This window comes from Macaca nemestrina, chromosome X (assembly GCF_043159975.1).
Source record: "Macaca nemestrina isolate mMacNem1 chromosome X, mMacNem.hap1, whole genome shotgun sequence".
Lineage (NCBI taxonomy): Eukaryota > Metazoa > Chordata > Mammalia > Primates > Cercopithecidae > Macaca > Macaca nemestrina.
Genome location: NC_092145.1, coordinates 16,554,368 through 16,574,709, shown reverse-complemented (window position 1 = coordinate 16,574,709; position 20,342 = coordinate 16,554,368). Strand labels below are relative to the sequence as shown.

The following is a 20,342-nucleotide window of genomic DNA, read 5'->3' as shown; positions in this document are numbered from 1 at the left end:
GTCCAGCAGCCAGCATGAGCCCAGCCTGACAACAGTGCTGTCTCACCAAGAGAACCCACAGCCCACAGAGCCTTGAAACTTGCCTGGATATCGTGGCTGTTAGGCTAAGCACAAAGGAAAGGGTTGTTGAAAAAAACACACCCAACTCCAAACATGTAGCCACAAACCTAAAGACAGTTTTGAAAGTGAGAATTAGCTAGCATTTTTACTTAATCCAAAAAAGATTTGGTTTTATCTACAGCAGCCTACAAGATTTCCGATGCTACAGGAAAACTGTTGCAACAAACCAGAAACAGCCTTAACTGAGTGCTTCTCCAACAGAAGACTGCTGAAAAGATCTTATGTGACAAGGTAGAGAAGAGTGAGTCAAAGCTAAGAGAATATCTGCTTGAACAAACAAATATTATGCTTTCTTCTTCCCTGAAATGGAAACAAATCCTCCAGTCCAAGAGCCGCGTGACTCAAACTATATACACATCTGCCAATTTTAAAGTTTATACGAAGCATAAATAAATACACAAAAGGCGACTGGCTGCACAAGAGGCCTTTTTAATAGTTTCAAACAGAATCAAGGTCCCCGCCCCCTTTCCAAAGAGAACAGCCTATCTTGTCTGGCTACATTTTTGAAAAGGTTATGAAAAAGATCAGTGTCCATCACTGGTCTTAACCTCAGTAAGTTGAAGAAAATGTCATTTAAAAAGACAATCAGCAATTTATATACTCTTAAGGCCATATTCCATTCAGCAGCACAAAATAATTTACTGGAAACCTACTACTTGTGCTGTAAAAGCTCTGGAAACACTGTACTCTGTAACAATCTATGTAGTTATGATACACTGTGGGTATGAGCCCTAACCGATGGGGGTGGGAGGCTGAATTTAAATGAGCAGTAGACTCTGAAAACAGATTATGAAATTCATTCAAACTGTTACTAAATTATTTGATTCCATCCAATCATCTGTCACACCATTGTTCAAAATCAAATGTGTGTATATTCAAGGTATCTATGAAATGCTTGATCCTATATCTTGCTATATTACAAAGAATATGCCAATTCGTTTTTCAGCTTAAAAAATTAAAGATGACCTATATATAGGAAATTTGTAAGTAAGGAAAACTCTTCAGAAATATGGTCAACATATATAAACTCTAGTGACTAGAAGATAAATAGACCTTGAACCTTTCATCTCTAATATAAAAAGTAGTCTTTAAAATTTAGTCACATTAAGACTTTTCACATACGTGAAAGAAGAAAATACTAATGGCTACTACACATTTACTGTTCTGAAAATGCTCTAAATTCAACAACGAACAGAAAGGCTGAAATGACAATCTTGCTCTTAGCAGCCAAAAGCTTCCCATCTTCTCCGGGAAGTAAACTCCTTTCTTAAAAGTTGCCTTGTAAAATTAATTTATTCTAATTACAACCATAATTTCAAGTGCTAATTACACAATTCCTACAGAGGTATGCGGTTTCAAATGTGGTGAGTCAACACAAGAAAATGTTATGACACATGTCTAGTACAAATTTGTATTATTGAATTACAGAAACCTGTCCTGTTTCCAGATGCATTAATCCGTTCTGGACAACTGCAAATTATATTCCTAAAACAGAAACTCATTTTCTTTGAATGAATTTGGTTTCAGGGTCTCCCAAGGGTAGCCTGAAATAAACCTGAAGTAACCACCTGATAGAAATCAGGAACCAAAGTTCCAGAAACAAACGTGAAATACTCCCAGATTCAACAGGGGAGTGAGGTGCCTAGATCAATCTGGTGCTACATTCTTTAATTACATTTACTTCTCTGGGCCCTCAGTGGAAAACAAAACGATTTAATGACCCCGAAGTCATTTTCCTTTATCATATAAGTGCCTGTTTGAGACTCAACAATTAGGAGAGCTCTGGAAACCTACAGCTGTAGTTCTACTTTCCAAAGTTACTCTTTTACTTGGGATTGAATGCTAGCCTTGAGCCAGACCGGGGGCCACAATGACCCGTGTGACAACGTATCTAACCCCTCCACAAACTCGCGGAACCTTTCGTCACCCTTTCGCCTAGTTGGGGAAGAAATGGCTCCATTTGGAAACAAGGAGAAAGGCCTTGAGCTGAAGACTTTGACAACTTTCCTCGGGGGAGGTCTGGTGCTGCCCTAGAATCTCCCGGGAAAGAAAGCTCTGAGAGATGGGGAGAGGCGAGAAGGAGGAGAGGAGAAAAAGGAATAGAGAAAGGAGTGGGAGTGAAGGGGGCCTGAGGGATCAGGGAGAAATTGGGGCCCCCATGAACAAAACCCGGGACTCCCCACGCTGCAACCTCACTTCTGCAGTGGGGACTCAGCGTGGGTCGCTGCGGTCCAGTGTGCTTGGGGCCCTCAGGGCTAATCCAGCCCACTCCAGCGTCCGTTTCGTGGCCATTCCGGACACTTGCACCTAAGGCACCTGCCGTTCCCCACTGCTGTTCCACATTCCCTCTCTGTGCCTCTCTCCGCACCCGGGTCTCCAAGGCCGCTGTCTCCAGTTTACATTCTGGAGCTAATCCTGGTCCTCAGAAAGGCAACGGCTAGAACCGGCAGGGGGTGGGGGGCGTCCCCTTCCTTTGCCTTAGTTCTCCCCAGCCTGAGCACCGCTTTGCTGCGCCTCCCCAACCCGCCGATGGGAGGCCCCGGGCAGAGGCGCGCACTCCAGGGGGACCAGTGGTCCAGTGCCCCGGGCGAGGTGACTGAACCCCAGCAAGCAGAGGAAGAGGATTGCCCCCTCCCGCGAAGGCTCACTCACGCTGGGCACTAGTGGCAAGGGGACAACAGCCTTTGTTCTCCTGGGGTTTGGCGAGGCTGTGCTGCCAAAGCCCAGTGCGGGCGGCGCCAGGGCACCAGGATTGCTCACTTTTGCACGCGGCATGTCGAAGGGTGCAAACTCCTGCCTTCCCCGAGGGGTGGGGTGGATAAGGAGTTTGGGATTAGGGGGTGTACGGGGCGGGGGGGGGGAAGGAGAGGGGGAGGGGCTCTGCATCTCCACCAGGCTCTTTGTTTGCATTGGGGGCGGGGAGAGGGGGCTGAAGGTGGGTTCAAGCTTGGGTTCTGAAAGCAGGGTACATTCCTGAGTATGTCACCATGTTGCACGCGCGCAGCACACATATGCACACTCGCACACACGCACACACATGCACTCATACAGACAGGCGGCCGACTGTCAGCAGACAGCGCGGTTCCCGGCGCTCCGGGCTGCAGCAGCTTCGTCTGCCCGCAGCGCCACCACCGTGCGTCCAGAGCGGGAGTGGAGGAGGCTGGAGGCACTCGAGGGTCGACAATTCCGCGAGGAAGGAGGGAAAGTAGTGCAAACCCAGATCCACCCCCCAGCGACCTCTGCCCCTCCTTTTCTCCCGGGGTCGCAGAGGTCATGGGCAGCTTAAGCTCCGGGAAGGAGGCAGGGAGCCGCCGGAGGGCGGCGCGCACGCGAGGGGGCGAGGGAAACGAAGGAAAGGAAAGCAGGCGGACTCGGCGGGCGGGCTTACCCTTAGAAGCATCTTTCTCCTCTTTGGGCTTGGTCACCTTTCCACTCATAGATCCCAGCTTGCTTGACAAGGTTCGCTCAGAAGACAGAAGTCCTCGCCGAGCGGGCCGGACTTGGGAGAGTGCTTAGGGCGGCAAGTCTCAACCACGAGCTCCCCTCGGTGTGGTTCGGAGCGGAATCCGCTTTTCCCCACCGCTGCCGCCGCCGCCGCTGCCTACAAGAGAGTGGGGAGGAAAGGAGAGGGGTGAAGGAGGAGCCGCCGTCGCCGCCGCGGCGATCCGGAGCGGCCGGCCGCGGGAGGAGCGGCTCGCCGCGCTCAAGAAGTGAAGAGACAAAGCCGCGCGGCGCTTCCTCCGCTCCCCGCGCCCTCAGCTTCTGCCCGCCTGCGGAGAGCCACGCTCGCAACCCCCGGGGCGGCCGAGAGGAGCGGCCGGGACTCCCCGGCTTCACTGCCGGCCTCCCTGGGCTCCGCGCGGGCCGCTCGCTGGGAGTTGCCTGGGTGGGCTGCCCGCGCACTGGCAGGCTGCTTTCCCCCGCCTCTCCCAATCCGCTGCGGGCCGCCAACTCGATCAAAATAAAACCCCGAGGAAGGTTTTAAAAAAAATCAAAACAAAGATAAAAATATTCACTTAAAAATAACAAGCCTCCCTGAAAGGGAAATGTTTGAACATGTGATGAGCAACGTGTGAGCCTGTTACACCGCAGAGTCGCGCAGCTTCTCCCCCGAGGGGAATCGGGAGGAGAGGGTCGCCTCTTTCCTTTCTATTTAATCCATTTCCAGGTTCCTATTATTTTGCCAAAAAGGGGGCCGGAGTTGCTCGCCGGCGGAGGAGTGGGAGACGATGGCCCTTACCTGCTCTCTTTCTCTCTCTCCCTACACCCACACCCCCTCGGAGCTCGCCCGCTCCCTCGCTCGCGCTCTCCTTCCAAAGAACTCTCCGGTCCTAGAGAGCCACGAATCAACACCGCGGCGCATTCTATATAAACGGCAAGGTGTGGGCACGCGGAGGGTGGGGGCTGGCGAAGGCGGGGCCTCACAAAGCCGCCTGCCCGCTGTAGTAAAAGAAGAGCTCGGCAGGGGCGCGCCGACGTCAGCCGCGGATTGGCAAAACCCCGGCGAGCCCCGTGTAGTGCAGGCGAGCGTGTCTGCCCGGCGTCCCCTGGCCCCTCCGGGGCAGGGAGGGACTGCGGGTGCCGCTGTAGCGGGCTCCCACCGTTGACCAAGGAGATGGAAGCCGGGCGCTCCCCCCACCCCGGCCCCTGTAACTCCTCTGCTCCTAGCGCCTGCTTTCCCAGGCCCGTGCTGGTCGCCACCTACACTTTGGGGACTCCCCTGTTGGCAACTGCTCGCACCGAGCAGTGGAATCTCAGTCCAGGAGTCGACGACTTTTCGCTTCTGGCTAGCTGCTCAAGTTGAGACAGTCGGGCTCTCATGGGGCAGAGAAGGGCCCTCTGGGATCTGGGTGTCACTAGGTCAGAGGGTGAAACTGACCGCGGCGGCTGCCACCTCCCACCCCCACCCCCCACGCAGGCCCCTCCTCCTAGGGCTGGTCGCTCTTGTTGGTAAACTGGAAGCACAGAGTGCCCACCGCCCAGGATGGCCAATCCCAGGCAAACGGGTGAGGTGGGACTGGGGGCGAGTGCTGAAGAGGAATAAGTAGGATTGAAACGTTGCCTGAGGAATACTTGTGGCAAAACCCAGAGAGAGAAAGAGAGAGAGAGAGAGAGAGGAAGAAGGAGGAAGAGGAGGAGGAGGAGGAGAAGGAAGGAAGGAAGGAAGGAAGGAAGGAAGGAAGGAAGGAAGGAAGGAAGGAAGGAAGGAAGGAAGGAAAGAAGGAAGGAAAAAAAGGAAAGGAAAGAAGGAAGGAAGAGAAAGAAAGAAAGAAAGAAAAAGAAAGAAAGAAAGAAAGAAAGAAAAAGAAAGAAAGAAAGAAAGAAAGAAAGAAAGAAAGAAAGAAAGAAAGAAAGAAAGAAAGAAAGAAAAGAAAAGAAAGGAAGAGAGGAAGGAGAGGGAGGGAGGCAGGGGAAGGGAAGGGAAGGGAAGTTAAGGAACGAACTAGGGAAGGAAGGTGATTGACAGTAGTCAGGAAATAGCCCCTGGGGCATCCTGGAAAACCTTTTCTGCGGTGGCCTTTTTTTGTGCATGTGAATCCCTGGTAGCCTCGCGCTCTGTTGAGGGACTGGGGTGGTGACTAGCAGGACTTGGTCCTCAGAACCGTCCATTAATCAGACCTTAGACTTCAGCCTGGCCATGAAGGCGCGGTAGCGACTCCCATGCAGAAAATTCGTTTTCCCTCATCCTACTCAACCCCACCCCCTTCTTAATTCGGTTTGGTTAATGGCATTAAACCAGGCGAAGAAATCATATAGATGGATTAGTCTTACTGAATCCCAGGCGGTAACTCAATTACAAGAGCCTGCTGTGGTTTTCAAGACCAGGAGTGTGGGCTCCCCCTGCTCCCAGTCCAGGTCTAAAGGTCGGCAACCCTCTAAACTCAATTTGCAGCCTCCATCCTCAGTCTGAGAGGAACTCCAGGCCCATTTTTCTTGTAAATAATATCTAATAATCTGGAGCTCGATGACACAATGTGATTATCCAACCCAAAGTTAGACCATTAATTAATATCAGTTGTCTGGGAAGGAAAACATTTCTCTTCAAATGATCGAATTCAAAAGGGTTGGAGGTTTAGATGGGTTTAGAGGAAAGGTGGAGGGGAAGAGGAGTCCTACCCCAAATCTCAGCATTGTGCAGTATACCCATGTAATGAACCTGCACATGTACCTCCTGTATCTAGAATAAAAGTCAAACATTTAAGAGTCATAATAATTTACACCCAATAACAGTAATCATCAATTTAGCTGCATGCTAAATGCTTTACATCATTATCTTATTCCATCTTCACAACAACCCTAAGGACATGTTTGTTCTGTTGTTATTTTCCTTTCACAAATGAGGAAAATGAAGCTCAGAGAGGTAAAGTAGCTTGCCAGGAGGTCACACAGCTGGTACATGGGGGAGCATAGATCACAAAGATAGGCGGCAGGCTAGGATACCTGGTGGGTCTGTCTCTAAAACCAGTGTTCATCTGTTATACCACTTGGTCTCTCAAAACTCCTATCAGCCTCTTAAAAAGAGGTGGGAGGCACATTTTCACTGGTCCTGTCTGCGAATTCTAAACTCCTAGATCTTTTAAAACTTCACTAGCCCAGCACGTTCAATCAAAAGCATACACACACATACTCCTCTGTTGTGTACATACCATTTACTTTGTCCACATCCCTCCAATAAGTAACAATACCTTATTTTGGGAAAAAGGTCAGTTTCTGTCTTGGAAGATATTAAGCATGGCATTGATGTGGACACCAGGTGTCTCAGCTTTCCTGCCACGTTAAGATGTATAGGAAAGTTCTCTCCACAGATAAGATCCCTGTCTAAGCCCTATCGACAATGACACCTCTAGCAAGGGCAACTTCCAGCTGGAAGCTAGATATCATTCTGTTCCTTAAAGGAGACTAATCTTCAATATATGACCAAACCTAGGTTAGTTAATATGATCAAGGTGAGTTGAGATGTCTGCTTCGGAAAATTAGTGGAGTCTATCTGTCCATAAACACAAACAGGTAAAATACAGCGTTTTTCTTCACTGTAAACCACCCTGGGAAAGAAATATCAGAAGATAAAGGAAATACTTCATGCAAGAACAATATGGTGGTTTGTGTCCATATAGAGACAAATCAATGACATCATAAGGACGTTCATGTCAGAGACCAAGGATTATGAATATTCAAGTGCAGGGACAAACATTCTTATCTAAACCAAGCTTCTGAAGATTCTGCTAACGAGGTCACTGGAAGCTTGTTCTGTGAAAGGAATGGGGGACTTTCTCTCTTCAAAGCCCCATGAGATATTTAATATGAAAAAAGTGTTGTTGGAATTGACTCGGAAAAAGGCATGCTCCAGTGTCCAGCCCCCAAGTTACTTGGTAATGCAGGATGGTCAGCTGGAAGATCTGACATCTGTGTGAGGATGGTCGGAAGGTCTTTTCCTGCCCCCAAAGGGATTCAGTCTTGAAGCATCTCAAGGAAGACCTGGCTTAGCTTATAGTACTTCCCCTTTCCCACCCAGATCTATCTCCCTCATCCCATCGTAGTGGAAGTACCCTCAGTTTTCAGTTTAGCAATTTGCACTTATCTGGTCACTAGACCTCTCTGTGCCTTGTCACTTTGGTAAAATGTGTCCCATTCTGTCTGTCTCTGCTGCTCTTATGAGAGAAATTCCATTGACCCGGTAGAGCATGGGGTGCAGAGTTATTCCGTGTAGTAGAGTGAATTAGTCCTGGAATTAAAGCGATATTCTAAAACAAAATGCTGCATGGCCGTGCCTCTAAAGAGGACTGGGTTGCTTTCTGGAATAAAGGACAGAGGCTTTACTACTTGGTAGTGAAGTGGAAAAGGTCCTAAGAGGCTCACCCCCTTGGCCCTATTATCTCAGTGTCAGTTTCCTACTAGTCTACAAATGCCTCAAGATACCAGACTCTGGATTCCAGGTTTGCTCATCCTACAGCAGTTCTGAGCAATGTTTCTGGGCAAGAGGCCACATGGTTCCCTTGTCTGTGCTAGAGGGTAAAGTTGGAGTGAGCAGGAGGGCAGAGGACACATACACTTAGGGGTTTTTTTTCTGGCAGTTTTGGACTACCTGGGTGTAGAGACATTGTCATCAGGCACCACTAAATTAGATACTTTAGTGATAAGACTGCTTCTCACTGGATAAAACACGTTTTTCATTTGTGAAAACATTTCACAGCAGAAAGCTGGTTCAAAAGGAGGCAGCCTGGCAAAAGCTACACTTCCAGCCAAGGTGCCTGAGATAAAGAAAAGCCCACTGGGCCAAGATCTGGGAGTTGGAAGCCACTTTAATTTTTACGCTTAAGTCTCAACAATTTGAATGTTCAGATCCAAATGCCAGAGCTGTGAAAGGCATTCATTTCTGATTCAAACCCTGCAGTGTTTATCTATATCATGATTTAAGGTTCATTTTTATGGGATCTCCAATGAGTTGGTGGATTCCTATAACATAGGAGCTGGAAAACATAATCTCCAACTCCCCAACTCTTGGCCACCGTGGCAGTTTTAAAATGGGACATTGAAAGGTGGCCACTACGTCCTCCCCTCTTGATACCGACTGGGTTTGTAACTACTTCAGCCCATAGAGTATGGTAGAAGTGCTACTCTGTTACTTTTAAGTTAGGTGAGAAGAGGCCATGTAGCTTCTGCCTGGCCCTCTTTGGAATGTTTGCTCTGGGAAAAGCCAGCTACCATCATGTATGAAGTTTGTCCACACTGAGGCTGCCATACCAGAGAGTTCACATTTAGGCTCACCAGTCAGCCATGCTAGCTGAGCTCCCAGATAACAGTCAGCATTGCTGGCAAAGGGAGAGATCTGTCTTGGATGTCAAGTCCAATCATACCACGAGATAACTGCAGCCCCAGCTGACATGTGACTGCAACTTTATGAGAGATCCCTCAGTGGAGAACTACTCAGTGGAGTCCTCCTCACATTCCTAACCCATAACATTGTGAACAAAATTAAATGTTTTTCATTTCTAATTTGTTTTTAACTACTCAATTTGAGGGTAATAGGCTATGCAGCGATAGTTACTGGAGTCGTGACCAACAAGTTCTCCTAATCCTGTATATACGTATATGCCACTCCACCTTGCAGAGCTAATATCTATTTCCCTCACCCTTGAATCCAGGCTGTCCTTGTGACTTGTAATGTGGCTAAAGTGATCTTATGCCAGTTTCAGTCCTCACCTTTAAGAAACTTGGCAGATGCACTTCCCTCAAGGGGAAGCCAGACACCATGTAAGAAGCCAGACACCCTGAGACTCAAGTTGTAAGGAAGCCCGAGCTGACCATATGAGGAGTCCATGTAAGAGGGAACTGAACAATCCAGCTGATGGCAAGAACTGAGGCTCCAGACATATCACACCAATGAAGCCATCTCAGTCAGCTCCTAACCATTCAAGCTGTGAGCCTCCAGATTTCACAGGACACCAAAGAGCCATTCCTGCTGCACCCTGTCCCCATTCCCAACCCACAGACTTGTGAGCAAATTGGTGGTTGTTCTAGGTCACTTAGTTTGGGAGTGCTTTGTTACACAGCAATAGGTAACTGAAATGAGAAGTCCAGGAAGATTTTCAGATCAAGTCTTCTCTGTTCTCTCTGTTTGCCTGCTATAAACCCGAATGGGTTTTAGAGTGAGACAAAGTTACAAGACAGAGCGATGTCAATGATGTATCCAAAAGCAGCTTAACACTAAGACCTTTCCAATCTACACCAAGCAGATATGTGATTTTCTGCCTCCTGTAAAATTGACATTTGGGCCATTATAATGTAATGTTGGGATGCCTGTCAGGAATGAACATCTTTAAATGTTTGTCACTTTCTTCTCCAGTGAAGAAGGAAACAATGAGTTACAGCTTTTTCAAAGATTCCGTCTCATTCCCAACCAATATCACCGGGCAGCACTGGATCTTCTCCCAGAATCCCTATCATTCCACAGCATTCAGAATCACCTGTGTCAAAGAGGAATGGGTAATCAAAGTTGGTCTTTTCCTCATAGCATGCTCCCGATATTCACTACATCTGAAATTGAGGACCTTGCCATTTTCTCTCCCAGGAAGTAACACACAAAAGACTTTGGCCTGGGTCAGTTTCCAGGAGATTTTCAGGTCTTGTTCTTGTCTTCATTCTAGCAGTCATACAGACAATGGTAAAATAAAACAGCTCGGGAAAGAAAATTTTATTTCACAAAAAAATTATTGGGTAGAGTAGTAAGTTGTTAGCCCCTCGTATTTGCCTATATCTTGAATTCTCTCAACAAGATTGTAAATTCGTAGAAGAAAAGGACTCTGTGAAATTCCTCCAAGAGTAACTTGTCCCATGCCCAACCTGTGGTATAACAGTGCCTGGCACATAAGAGGCACAATAAATATCCTCATCATTATAATGTTATTTGTTTAATTTACTAGTATGTACTACATATTTCTCCAGAATATAGCACTTCATACTGAAAGCAACCCTCTGAGTGAATGACTATTATTATCTCCATTTTCCAGATGAGGAAACAAGCTCAGAGAGATGGAGCAACATATCCAAGATTATACAGCTAGTAAGAGGTGCACCCAGACAGGATTGAGATGCAAGTAGACCCTTCTGCTTCCAAAATGCCTGCTCTTTCCACAATATGACACTGAATATTTTGTTAATATTATGAAATAAAAAATACCTCTAAAATTTCCCTTAAGATAAAGTCAAACATTAGAGAAAGGGAAGAGATCTCAGGGCTTACTGGGCTTTCCTTTGTTTTCTGTCAGTGCCTGACCCATGCCCCTCCTCACACCCCGCTACCCCCCACCCCCACAGTGTGGCAGACATAAAGGAGTGCTGTCCAGATTCTCCTCCCAAGAAAGGCTTGCTGCCCAGCTGTGGGGAGTGCAGTCACTAGGTAGCTTCCAGCTCTCAGCTCCCTCACGGTTTGTCTGCTGTGGAACTGCTTCCCCTGAGGTCATTCCCTTCCTAGGGCAGCCCACATTCCATGAATGAGCAAAGCCTGGCCATTTTAGATCAACACAGGCACTCTGACAGACACTATTCACTCCAGAGCTCCCTGCCAGGTAGGCTAAGGCTTCGTTGGTCCTGCTTCACAGTTCAACTTCTCCCTTTGCCCAATCCAGCCTCCTCCCACTTCCTTTCACAGTTGTTGATCCCTAATGAAAACGTCTTCCACCACAAACTCCATCTGCTTTCAGAGATTCCCATCTGTGACACATTCTCTCTCTGTTTCTCTCCAACCCTGTCTTACTGCCCACGATTTTGGTAAAGAAAGATTCTGGAAATCTTCCTCTTCCTCAGATAGTTGAAATGATCACTGCCTTGCCAGGCCTTCTGCTTCTGATCCTTTGTCTTCTTGGGTAGCTTCTTGGAGTCTTCTTTGGAGTGCCAGGGGTTGGGACATGTGAAGAGCCCGTACACACAGCTAGTACTGTATACAACTGTTACATTTTAGAGAAAGAGAAGTGACTTACAGATGGTCAAGAAATAACAAGCTGGGTTTCTAATGATAAGACACTTGGACCTATACTTTCCTTCACTTGAAACTGTAACCTACTTGGTATGATGTTACACGGTGCAGAAGGGATGTGTCTGGCACATGGCTGAAGTGACTTTACCCATTACACTGTTGTCATAACTGTACCTGCCATACTGTAGCTAACTGCGGTCTTCTCTAAGAGACCTCCCTAGTCATGTACTCTTGTCAGTATCCCACGTGTGGGATTCTTTATTCTTCCCCATTTTACTTCTCCCAGTGCAGTCTCTGCTGCTACTTCCCTTTCCATGTTCTCATCCCCTCTCTCACTATGAGGATCTTGCATGATTGTTTCTTATTACATTTTTTTCTCTATTTATTCCACTGTATTCGATAAGGCCTTTTCCCTCCCTACATTGCCCAGCCTGCAAGGTAAGGATTCACTGTCGTCTACTTTGGGGAGGCAACTCAGATCAATAATAGGAGGTGTGCCTTACTGTTGCTAGGACAGCAAAAGAGAATCTCCTTGGAGGGTCCCCACTTACTATAAAAGAAAAGAAATGACAGCATCATTTTCCTTTGCTTTAGGCATGAACCAGAAGCATTGTCAAGGCAGCAAGACTAATGACCCAAAATGAGGGAGGAAATTAATATATGGTGCTTTATATAAACTGTCATTTCATCCTTGTACCTTTTCTCAGTATTACATAGTGTCACCCTTGATTTACAAGTAATGAAAAGAGCTTGGAAAGGGTAATTCACCAGCTTAGGTTCCCATATCTATGTAATAGCACTAGCAGTATTTGAACCCAGGTTATTCTGTTGCAAAATCCAATACTTTTTGCCTATCAGATGCTGACATTGTCAAGAAGGCTACGGTTGGCATGGGCCAGAGGATTCTGAAAGAATCCATGGATAGTGAGTGATGCTTTGTCTTTTTTGGTAGTGAAGAGGACATTTCTGAAAACCACATCAAGGCACACTAATCAAGAAAGCTATGGCACTGTGACTAAGGACAGAGGAATCCTCTCCAGAGGCTTCCTTAGCCACACTCATAATCCTACACTGCTAGTCTTTGTTCTTTCTTCTGGGGTACTGTGCTGGATTGCCTGATGTCAACTCAGCGACCACTTCTGGTTAAGGCTGGGAAGTAGGTTTTCAGAAGCTCCTTGCTTGTATGGTTCCAGGTTAGAGTTTGCCACTGAGAGAAACTCACTCGAGACTTGGAATGTGGGAGTGAAGCAGAAGTCATTGTTCTCAGGAGGCTGTGACAGTCAGACAGTGTGGCTTCACAGATCTCTCTATGAGGTCCCACTTCCTATCAGCCTTATGTAACTAGACCTGGCGACTTCTCAGAATTCTTGTGAGCTTTGGTCTCCTCACCTCCTCCAGTGTTTCAAGTTAAAGTCATTAGAGATATTTGTCTGATCCTCCAGCATGAATCTCCCAGACTTTCACTCTCCTAGCTCCTCCTACTTTTTATGAACCCAGTTTCTAAAATATATTAAATTCCTCATCATTGTAACATTTCGGTGGCTCTATTTTCATGACTGTACCCAAACTGATGCAGGTGCCCACCCTGAATTTCACCACTAGTTCTGTGTTATTATAAAGTGACTCCCTAGGAAATAATGTAACTAAAGTCCATACAAAGGCCTTTTTTCTTCTTCTTTAGAAACCAAACAGAAGGCTCTGGGAAGATATCAACCTAAGCATGTGTTGTTTCCCATTGTCAGCGCCAGGCTACCTGCTTCTCCTCAACCTAATGGCTACTGAAGCCGAAGGAGAAGAGCTGGATATGAGTGGGGGTCCTAGACATTGTGGGAAGACTCAACAGAAATAAGGGTTGTCAGGCTTTGCCCCTTGAGCAAAGCCTGGATCCAGTACTAGAAAGGCCCAGCACAAAGAGACTAGGAGACTGGGAAAACAACATTATACTTGTGTTCCTGGTCTCCTAAACCTTCAAGAGGCCAAGAAGGAATGAACTAAAGGAACAGACAGGGTCCCTGTAGACCTGGGAAGGCAGTAGCTTTCTCCAGGTACTAGTTTCCCACTACTCGATGGTTTACTCCCCCTTGGGGAGCTCCCCTTCTAATATGAGCTGACCTCAATGTGCTGACAACAAAATGCTTTGTAACCATTTCTATGGGTTCAGCAATCACCAGTCAGAGAGGTAAATTGAGCAATGTATACCTAAAAAAATTAAACTGATGGGAGGAGAGACAAGCGACAACTTGAAAACCATGACTACCAACAACAATAGCAAAATAGGAGCATATAAGGAGATACACGCACAGCATAAAAATGACTTTCTAGAACTGCAAACAACAATGTGATTTCCCAAATAAACAGTTCAGTAGATGCATTTAAGAAGAGGATTATGGCTGAGACCCAAAACAGTGGCCTGTAAGATAAAGTGGAAGAAGAATCACAAAGCACAAAGTCAAAAATATAAAGACAATGAAATGATGAGGAGAAACATAAGAACCTTGGAAGATAGATCCTGAAAAATAAGAAGTCTCCTAGAAGGAGAAAAGAGAAGAAATATAGGAAAATCTGTGATTTTTTTTTTTTTTTTGTTAAAGACAATGGAAAAGAGCTTTTCTGAGCATAACAACTATACAATTTAAATGAATGATTTAAAAATATGCAAAAATAACTGTTTTGGAGTATATACCCAAAGGAAAATGAATCGGTCTACTAAAAAGACACATGCTCTTGTATGTTCATTGCAGCTTTGTTCACAATAGCAAAGACGTGGAATCAACCTAAATGCCCATCAACAGCAGACTATATAAAGAAAATGTGGTACCTATACACTATGGAATACAATACCGCTAAAAAAAAAAATGAAATCATGTTCTTTGCAACAACATGGATGCAGCTGGAGGCCATTATCCTAAGTGAACTAATGCAGAAACAGAAAACCAAATACCGCAGGTTCTGACTTATAAGTGGGAGCTAAACATTAAATACACGTGGACACAAAGATTGGAACATGAGTTGGGAGGCTGTACCTGTCAGATACTATGTTCACTGCCTTGGTAGCAGAATCATTCTTACAACAAGCCTCAGTGACATGCAATTTACCCATGGAACAAACCTGCACATATACTCACTGAACCTAAAATAAAATAGAAAAGAAAAAGAGGAAATTACAAAATATACTCCTAGAACACCATTGAATCAAAAGTGAAATTATAAACTACGTAAACAGCTATTAAAAAGAACATTTTATTCCAAAATCTATGTGATACAAAGAATGTTGTACTCAGAAAAAAAATTTTTTTTTTTTTTTTTTTTTTGAGACTGAGTCTGGCTCTGTCGCCCAGGCTGGAGTGCAGTGGCCGGATCTCAGCTCACTGCAAGCTCCGCCTCCCGGGTTTACGCCATTCTCCTGCCTCAGCCTCTGGAGTAGCTGGGACCACAGGCGCCCGCCACCTCGCCCGGCTAGTTTTTTGTATTTTTTAGTAGAGACGGGGTTTCACCGTGTTAGCCAGGATGGTCTCGATCTCCTGACCTTGTGATCCGCCCGTCTCAGCCTCCCAAAGTGCTGGGATTACAGGCTTGAGCCACCGCGCCCGGCTTATATTCTTTTATTTAATTATTTATTTTTACTTTAAGTTCTGGGACACATGTGGTGAGCGTGCAGGTTTGTTAACATGGGTATACATGTGCCATGGTGGTTTGCTGTACCTATCAACACGTCATCTAGGTTTTAAGCCCTGCATGCATTAGGTATTTGTCCTAATGCTCTCCCTCCCCTTGCCCCACACCACGGACAGGCCCCAGTGTGTGATGTTCCCCTCCCTGTGTCCATGTGTTCTCATTGTTCAACTCCCACTTATGACTGAGAAAAAAATTCTATTCTTAAATGTTTTCGAATTTAAGATGAGAAGGTAAATGAGCTTAAAATTCATCTTATAATATTTGGAAAAGAACCACAAATTAAACTAAAAAGATGAGAAGGTAAATGAGCTTAAAATTCATCTTATAATATTTGGAAAAGAACCACAAATTAAACTAAAAAGAACTAGGAAAGCCTTTGATAACATAAAAGCTGTAATTAATGAAATAGCCAAAAATTGTTCTTTGAGAAATAAAACAGATAATCATCTTGCAAGTATAATTAAGAAAAAAGGAATAAATATTTACAGGACTTGAAATGAAAAAACAGACACAACCACAGAGGAGAAAATTTTAAATAATTATAAAAGAAACTACATTAAACTCTGTAACAACACATTTGAAAACCTAGAGAAAAAGGAAGATTTTTTTAGAAAGCTAAATTAACCCCACAAGAAGTATAAAAATTGAATAGGTCAGTTATCAAATAAAAGAATTAAATCATGAGTAAACATCTACCACTGAAACAGTCATCATAGCAGAGAGAATCATTTGTTTCAGGTCAACTCTTTTCTTTTAAAACAAGTAATTTTACTGTCATTTAAACTCTTATGGACCACAAAAAATAAAGTAAACCCCTTAATTCTTTTTTATAAAGCCAACCTAAATTTAATATCCAAACCTAAAAGGAAGAACACAAAAAAGAAATCTTTAGGCACTAATTCTTGGGTGTAAATGCTGACATTCTGAATAAAACATTAGCAAATACAATCCAGCAATCTTTCAATAAAGTGTAATTATAATCAACTAGAGTGTGGTGGATTACAGTATAGGTTCCAGTTCTTCACTCCTCCCTGTGCTCAGGTATTTTTACATGGTGTACATTTCCCTGCTCCTTAACTTTGAAATCAGCCAACTGACTTGCTATGGCAAATAAAATGAGATGGAAATATGCCACTTCCCAGCCTAGGCGTTAGGAAACTTTGTGCATTTTCTCTTTCCCTCCTGTGTCTCTGCAGTCACCTGGAGACTAGGCTGGCTAGCCTACTTGCCTGGCTAGCCTGCTTGCCTTGTCAGGAGGGTAAGAGTTACTTAGGGCAGAGCTGCACTTGCCATTACAACCTGAAGTAAAGCAGCCCCAACAGACCTACAGTGACAATCAGAGCCACTTGGCTCAACCCAAACTGGATCAGCCAGACCCCAGCTAACCTGAAGACACATAAGCAGTAACAAATGATTGCTGTTTTTAAAGCCACTGAGATTTTGACTGGTTTGTTTCATAGAAATTACTAACTGACATACATAATTGAATTTGGAAATGCAAAGGAGTTTCAGTATCGGTAAATCTATCAACATAATTAATTACGTCAATACCTTAAAGAGGAAAACCATATGAGTGATGATATCAAGAAAGGCTTAAAAGTCAATTGATAAAATTCAGCTACCTTCCTAATAAATTTCTAAGCTAAATAAGATTAGAATAAAATCTTTTAAAATAGTACAGATTGTTTAACAAAAACGGATGCGAAATATAATCCCAAATGGCAAAGCACTGACCTGTTCAAATAAAATTCAGAACAAGACAAGAATGCCTCTTATCTTTGTTTATTACTCAACATTGCCTTGGATGGTCTAGTTAATAAAAAGACCAAAAAGTAAATGAATATAAACATCAGAAATGATATCTATTTCTTTGTCTGCTAATGGTATATTTGTATAGCTAGAAAACCAAACACTCTAGTAAAATCGATGAGATTTATTCAAAGAATGTGGTACCATAAAGGAATACAAGGTTACTGTGAAACAAATAGTGTATCTCTATTCAGACAACAAACACCAAGAAATAGAAATGAGAAACATTATATTCACAATAATGAAAATAACCTATGTAATACACTGCACTGAATTTAACAAGAAAAGCATCAGACCAGCGTGAAGAAAATTGCTCTACCTTACTGAAGGATGTAAAACAAAATCTGAAAATAAGGAATGAATGAATGAATAACAAAACTTTATATCATAAGACCTCAGTTCTCCCAGTCAATATTATTTTTTAAATTCCAATTGAAAATTCCCAGTGTGGTTTTTTTAGGGGAAAAAAATGAGGGCATTTATATAATATAATCTTAATACTTATATAAAAGAATAAATACCCCAGAAAAGTCATGAAAAATAATAATAATGAGAGAGAAATATCTTAACCAGATATGAGAATATACTCTAAAGTCATTGTAATTAAATCAAAACATGGTAGTGGCTTGGGAGTAATAGATGATCAGATCAAAGGAACAAAATAGATAATGTGGAATTGAAAAGCATATTTAAGCGTTTAATACATGACAAAGGTGATGTTTCATTTCAGTGGGGAAGAGATGGATTGCTAGTGAACAGTGTGGATGCAACTGGCTATTAACTTAAAATCAAGTTGAACCTCTATTTTACACCTAAAAGCAATATAGTTTCCAGATAAATACATATTTTAATGTAAAAATAGTAAAAGTCCTGCAAGAAAATCTAGGGAACAACATGCACAATCTAGAAACGGAGAGACCTTAAGATATTTGACTATATACAATTCTTCAAAATTTTGGCAGAAGACATAATAATTAAATCAATAGGTAAACAAAGAATTGGAAACATAGTTGCACCCAGAGAACAGATGAGGGGCTTATAGCTATAATATACAAGAACCTCTTAACAACTGACAAAGAGAAACAACCCATTCAAAAAACAGGCAAATGGTAGGAAGAACTACTTCATAGAGAAGCAAATTCAAATGGCCAATGATTTTTTCAAAAGTCAGACTCATAAGTAAACAGAGAAACTTAAGTTAATGTAACAATGAGATGACTTCTTTTTATCCATAAGACTTACAAAATTTAAAAAGAGCAGTAAGATAAACTGTTGGTGGGATTGCAAGGGGAAATTTGTACTCTCATAAATTACGAGTAGACTTGTAAATATGTTACATGCTTTTTAAAAAGCAATAAGTCAACATTTGATGAAATTAAAAACAATATGCGTATACCCTTCAACCCAGCTATTTCATTCCTAGGAACCTGTTTCAGACTGAAAAAAACCAACAGCATGTAAGAGTATATATATAAAGGTATTTATTGCTATGTTGCTCTTTAGTGGTAAAATATAAATTGGAAATAAAGTGAATGTCCACTAAAAGTGGAATGGTTGAATAAATGAATTTCCATCTATATCACAGAATGCTTTGCAGCCATTAAAAAGAATGAAATAGTGAGACTGCCGTTGATTTGTAGGTTTTATTGAATGGGAGTAATAGTAACGATGATAATAGCAAACATTCATACATGGTATTCTTTTAAGTGCTTTATGTATTTTAACTAGTTGACTGCTCACAACAACTCTATGAGATAGGTTCTATTATAATCCTCATTTTCTCGTGAGGAAACTGAAGCTCAAAGAATCTAAGGCCACATAACTAGTAAAAGGCAAGAAGAGTAAGATACAAAAAGGTGTGAGTAACGTGACATAATTTCTGTAAAATAATCTATAGTAAAAGACAGTCATGGGCATATGTGTATATATACATGTATACATGTTTTATATAATTATATGACACTGGCAATATGGAAATATAATACTCAGCTGGTAGTATGGATTATTATATATGTGTAAAGTATATTAAAAATAATTAAGAAGCCTCAGCATTTCAAAAACAATTTCAAAGAAGTTGCAATTGCTGCTTCAGGTGAGACAAAGAAGGGAAGCCTGTCCCAAGGGAAGTCCCTCCAGATCCTTATCACCAACTATCTCTTGCCCCTCCTTGGTACCCCTTGATACTGTGCTGATCCCTTCCTTATGGTGGGAAGGATCCGCATATGGCAGCGGTACTGTATTTAGAAGTGCCAGGTGCTTCCCTTCCTATCTAAGCCAAGAGACTCTCTGGAATCCAGTCATCACTGTGCTCTGAGACTGCCCAACCGCAGAAGGCTTCCGAGATCCCGCTCTTGTGCATAAATCTCAGATCTGGGACATGGAGACAGGGAAAGACCTGCCTCATGTACACATCTCCTTGGGAAAATAAAGTTTCACCTTGGGACAAGTTCTATCCTCCCTCCCATCTACGGCAAAGAGATTGAAACTTTACCACCCTCCATCGACACAGACCAGATTCATGCCTACGTTTACAGCGATAAATAAGCAGTGTCCTTCTTAAAGGACTCTTAAAATCTCTCAAAGAGTTTAAGTTCTTGAAGGAAAGATATGCTTTTTATATTCAATAAATATGCATTGAGTGAGGAAAATGATGACATACATGAATAAATCAAAGATAAGGTAAAGAGTGAAGTGTTAAATCATAGAGCTACAAACAAAATACTCTAAGAGTCGTAGTAGGAAAGGGCAAACATTTCCAGAAATGGTTTTGTAAAGAGATGGCATTTGAGCTAAATGCAGTGTTTCTGAATGTGTGGTCAGCATCAGATTCTCTGAGGTTCTTAAGAGCTCCAGATCCACTGAATCAGAAACTCCCGAAATAAGACCCAGGAGTTGGCATTTTAAAGGAGTCTTCCACATCAATCTTATGCACACTATAGTATAGACCATGAGAAATGGGGTAGATTTGGGTGTGCAGAGAAGTGGGGAAGGACACATAGTCAAAGGCAATAGCATGAGTAAAGTTTCCAGGCATAAAAGCAAAATGGAACACAGCGGCTAGTTCAATTCTACCATGAGTGTTGGAAGTGGGGAAGAGGAAGAATGAGAAATAAGATTTGAAAGGTAGGTTAGGGCTAGATCATGGAGGGCCTGGGGGATGCTGAGTTAAAGAATTTGAACTTTATCCCAAAGGGAAAAATAATTAAGAGATATGAGACAAAACAAAAATATGAGGGCCTAGACTTTCACAGTGCTTCCCAAACCT

General features: G+C 43.4%; 1 protein-coding gene across 3 annotated transcripts in view; it reads right to left on the bottom strand.

The window, feature by feature from the left end:
• The window catches only part of LOC105481355 (fibroblast growth factor 13), a 626,871-nt gene that overhangs the window by 604,252 nt on the left and 2,277 nt on the right, over positions 1 to 20,342 (bottom strand). The window contains exons 1-2 of one of the 3 annotated variants that reach the window (XM_011740880.2): positions 4,361 to 4,478; positions 3,509 to 3,721 (exon numbers count right to left, since the gene is read on the bottom strand). In XM_011740880.2, the coding sequence (XP_011739182.1) occupies positions 3,509 to 3,557 (49 nt within the window). In that variant the 5' untranslated portion in view covers positions 3,558 to 3,721; positions 4,361 to 4,478. Of the gene's footprint in view, positions 1 to 3,508; positions 3,722 to 4,360; positions 4,479 to 20,342 lie in introns of those variants that run through there. The other 2 variants (XM_011740883.2, XM_011740881.2) reach the window with 2 other exon arrangements.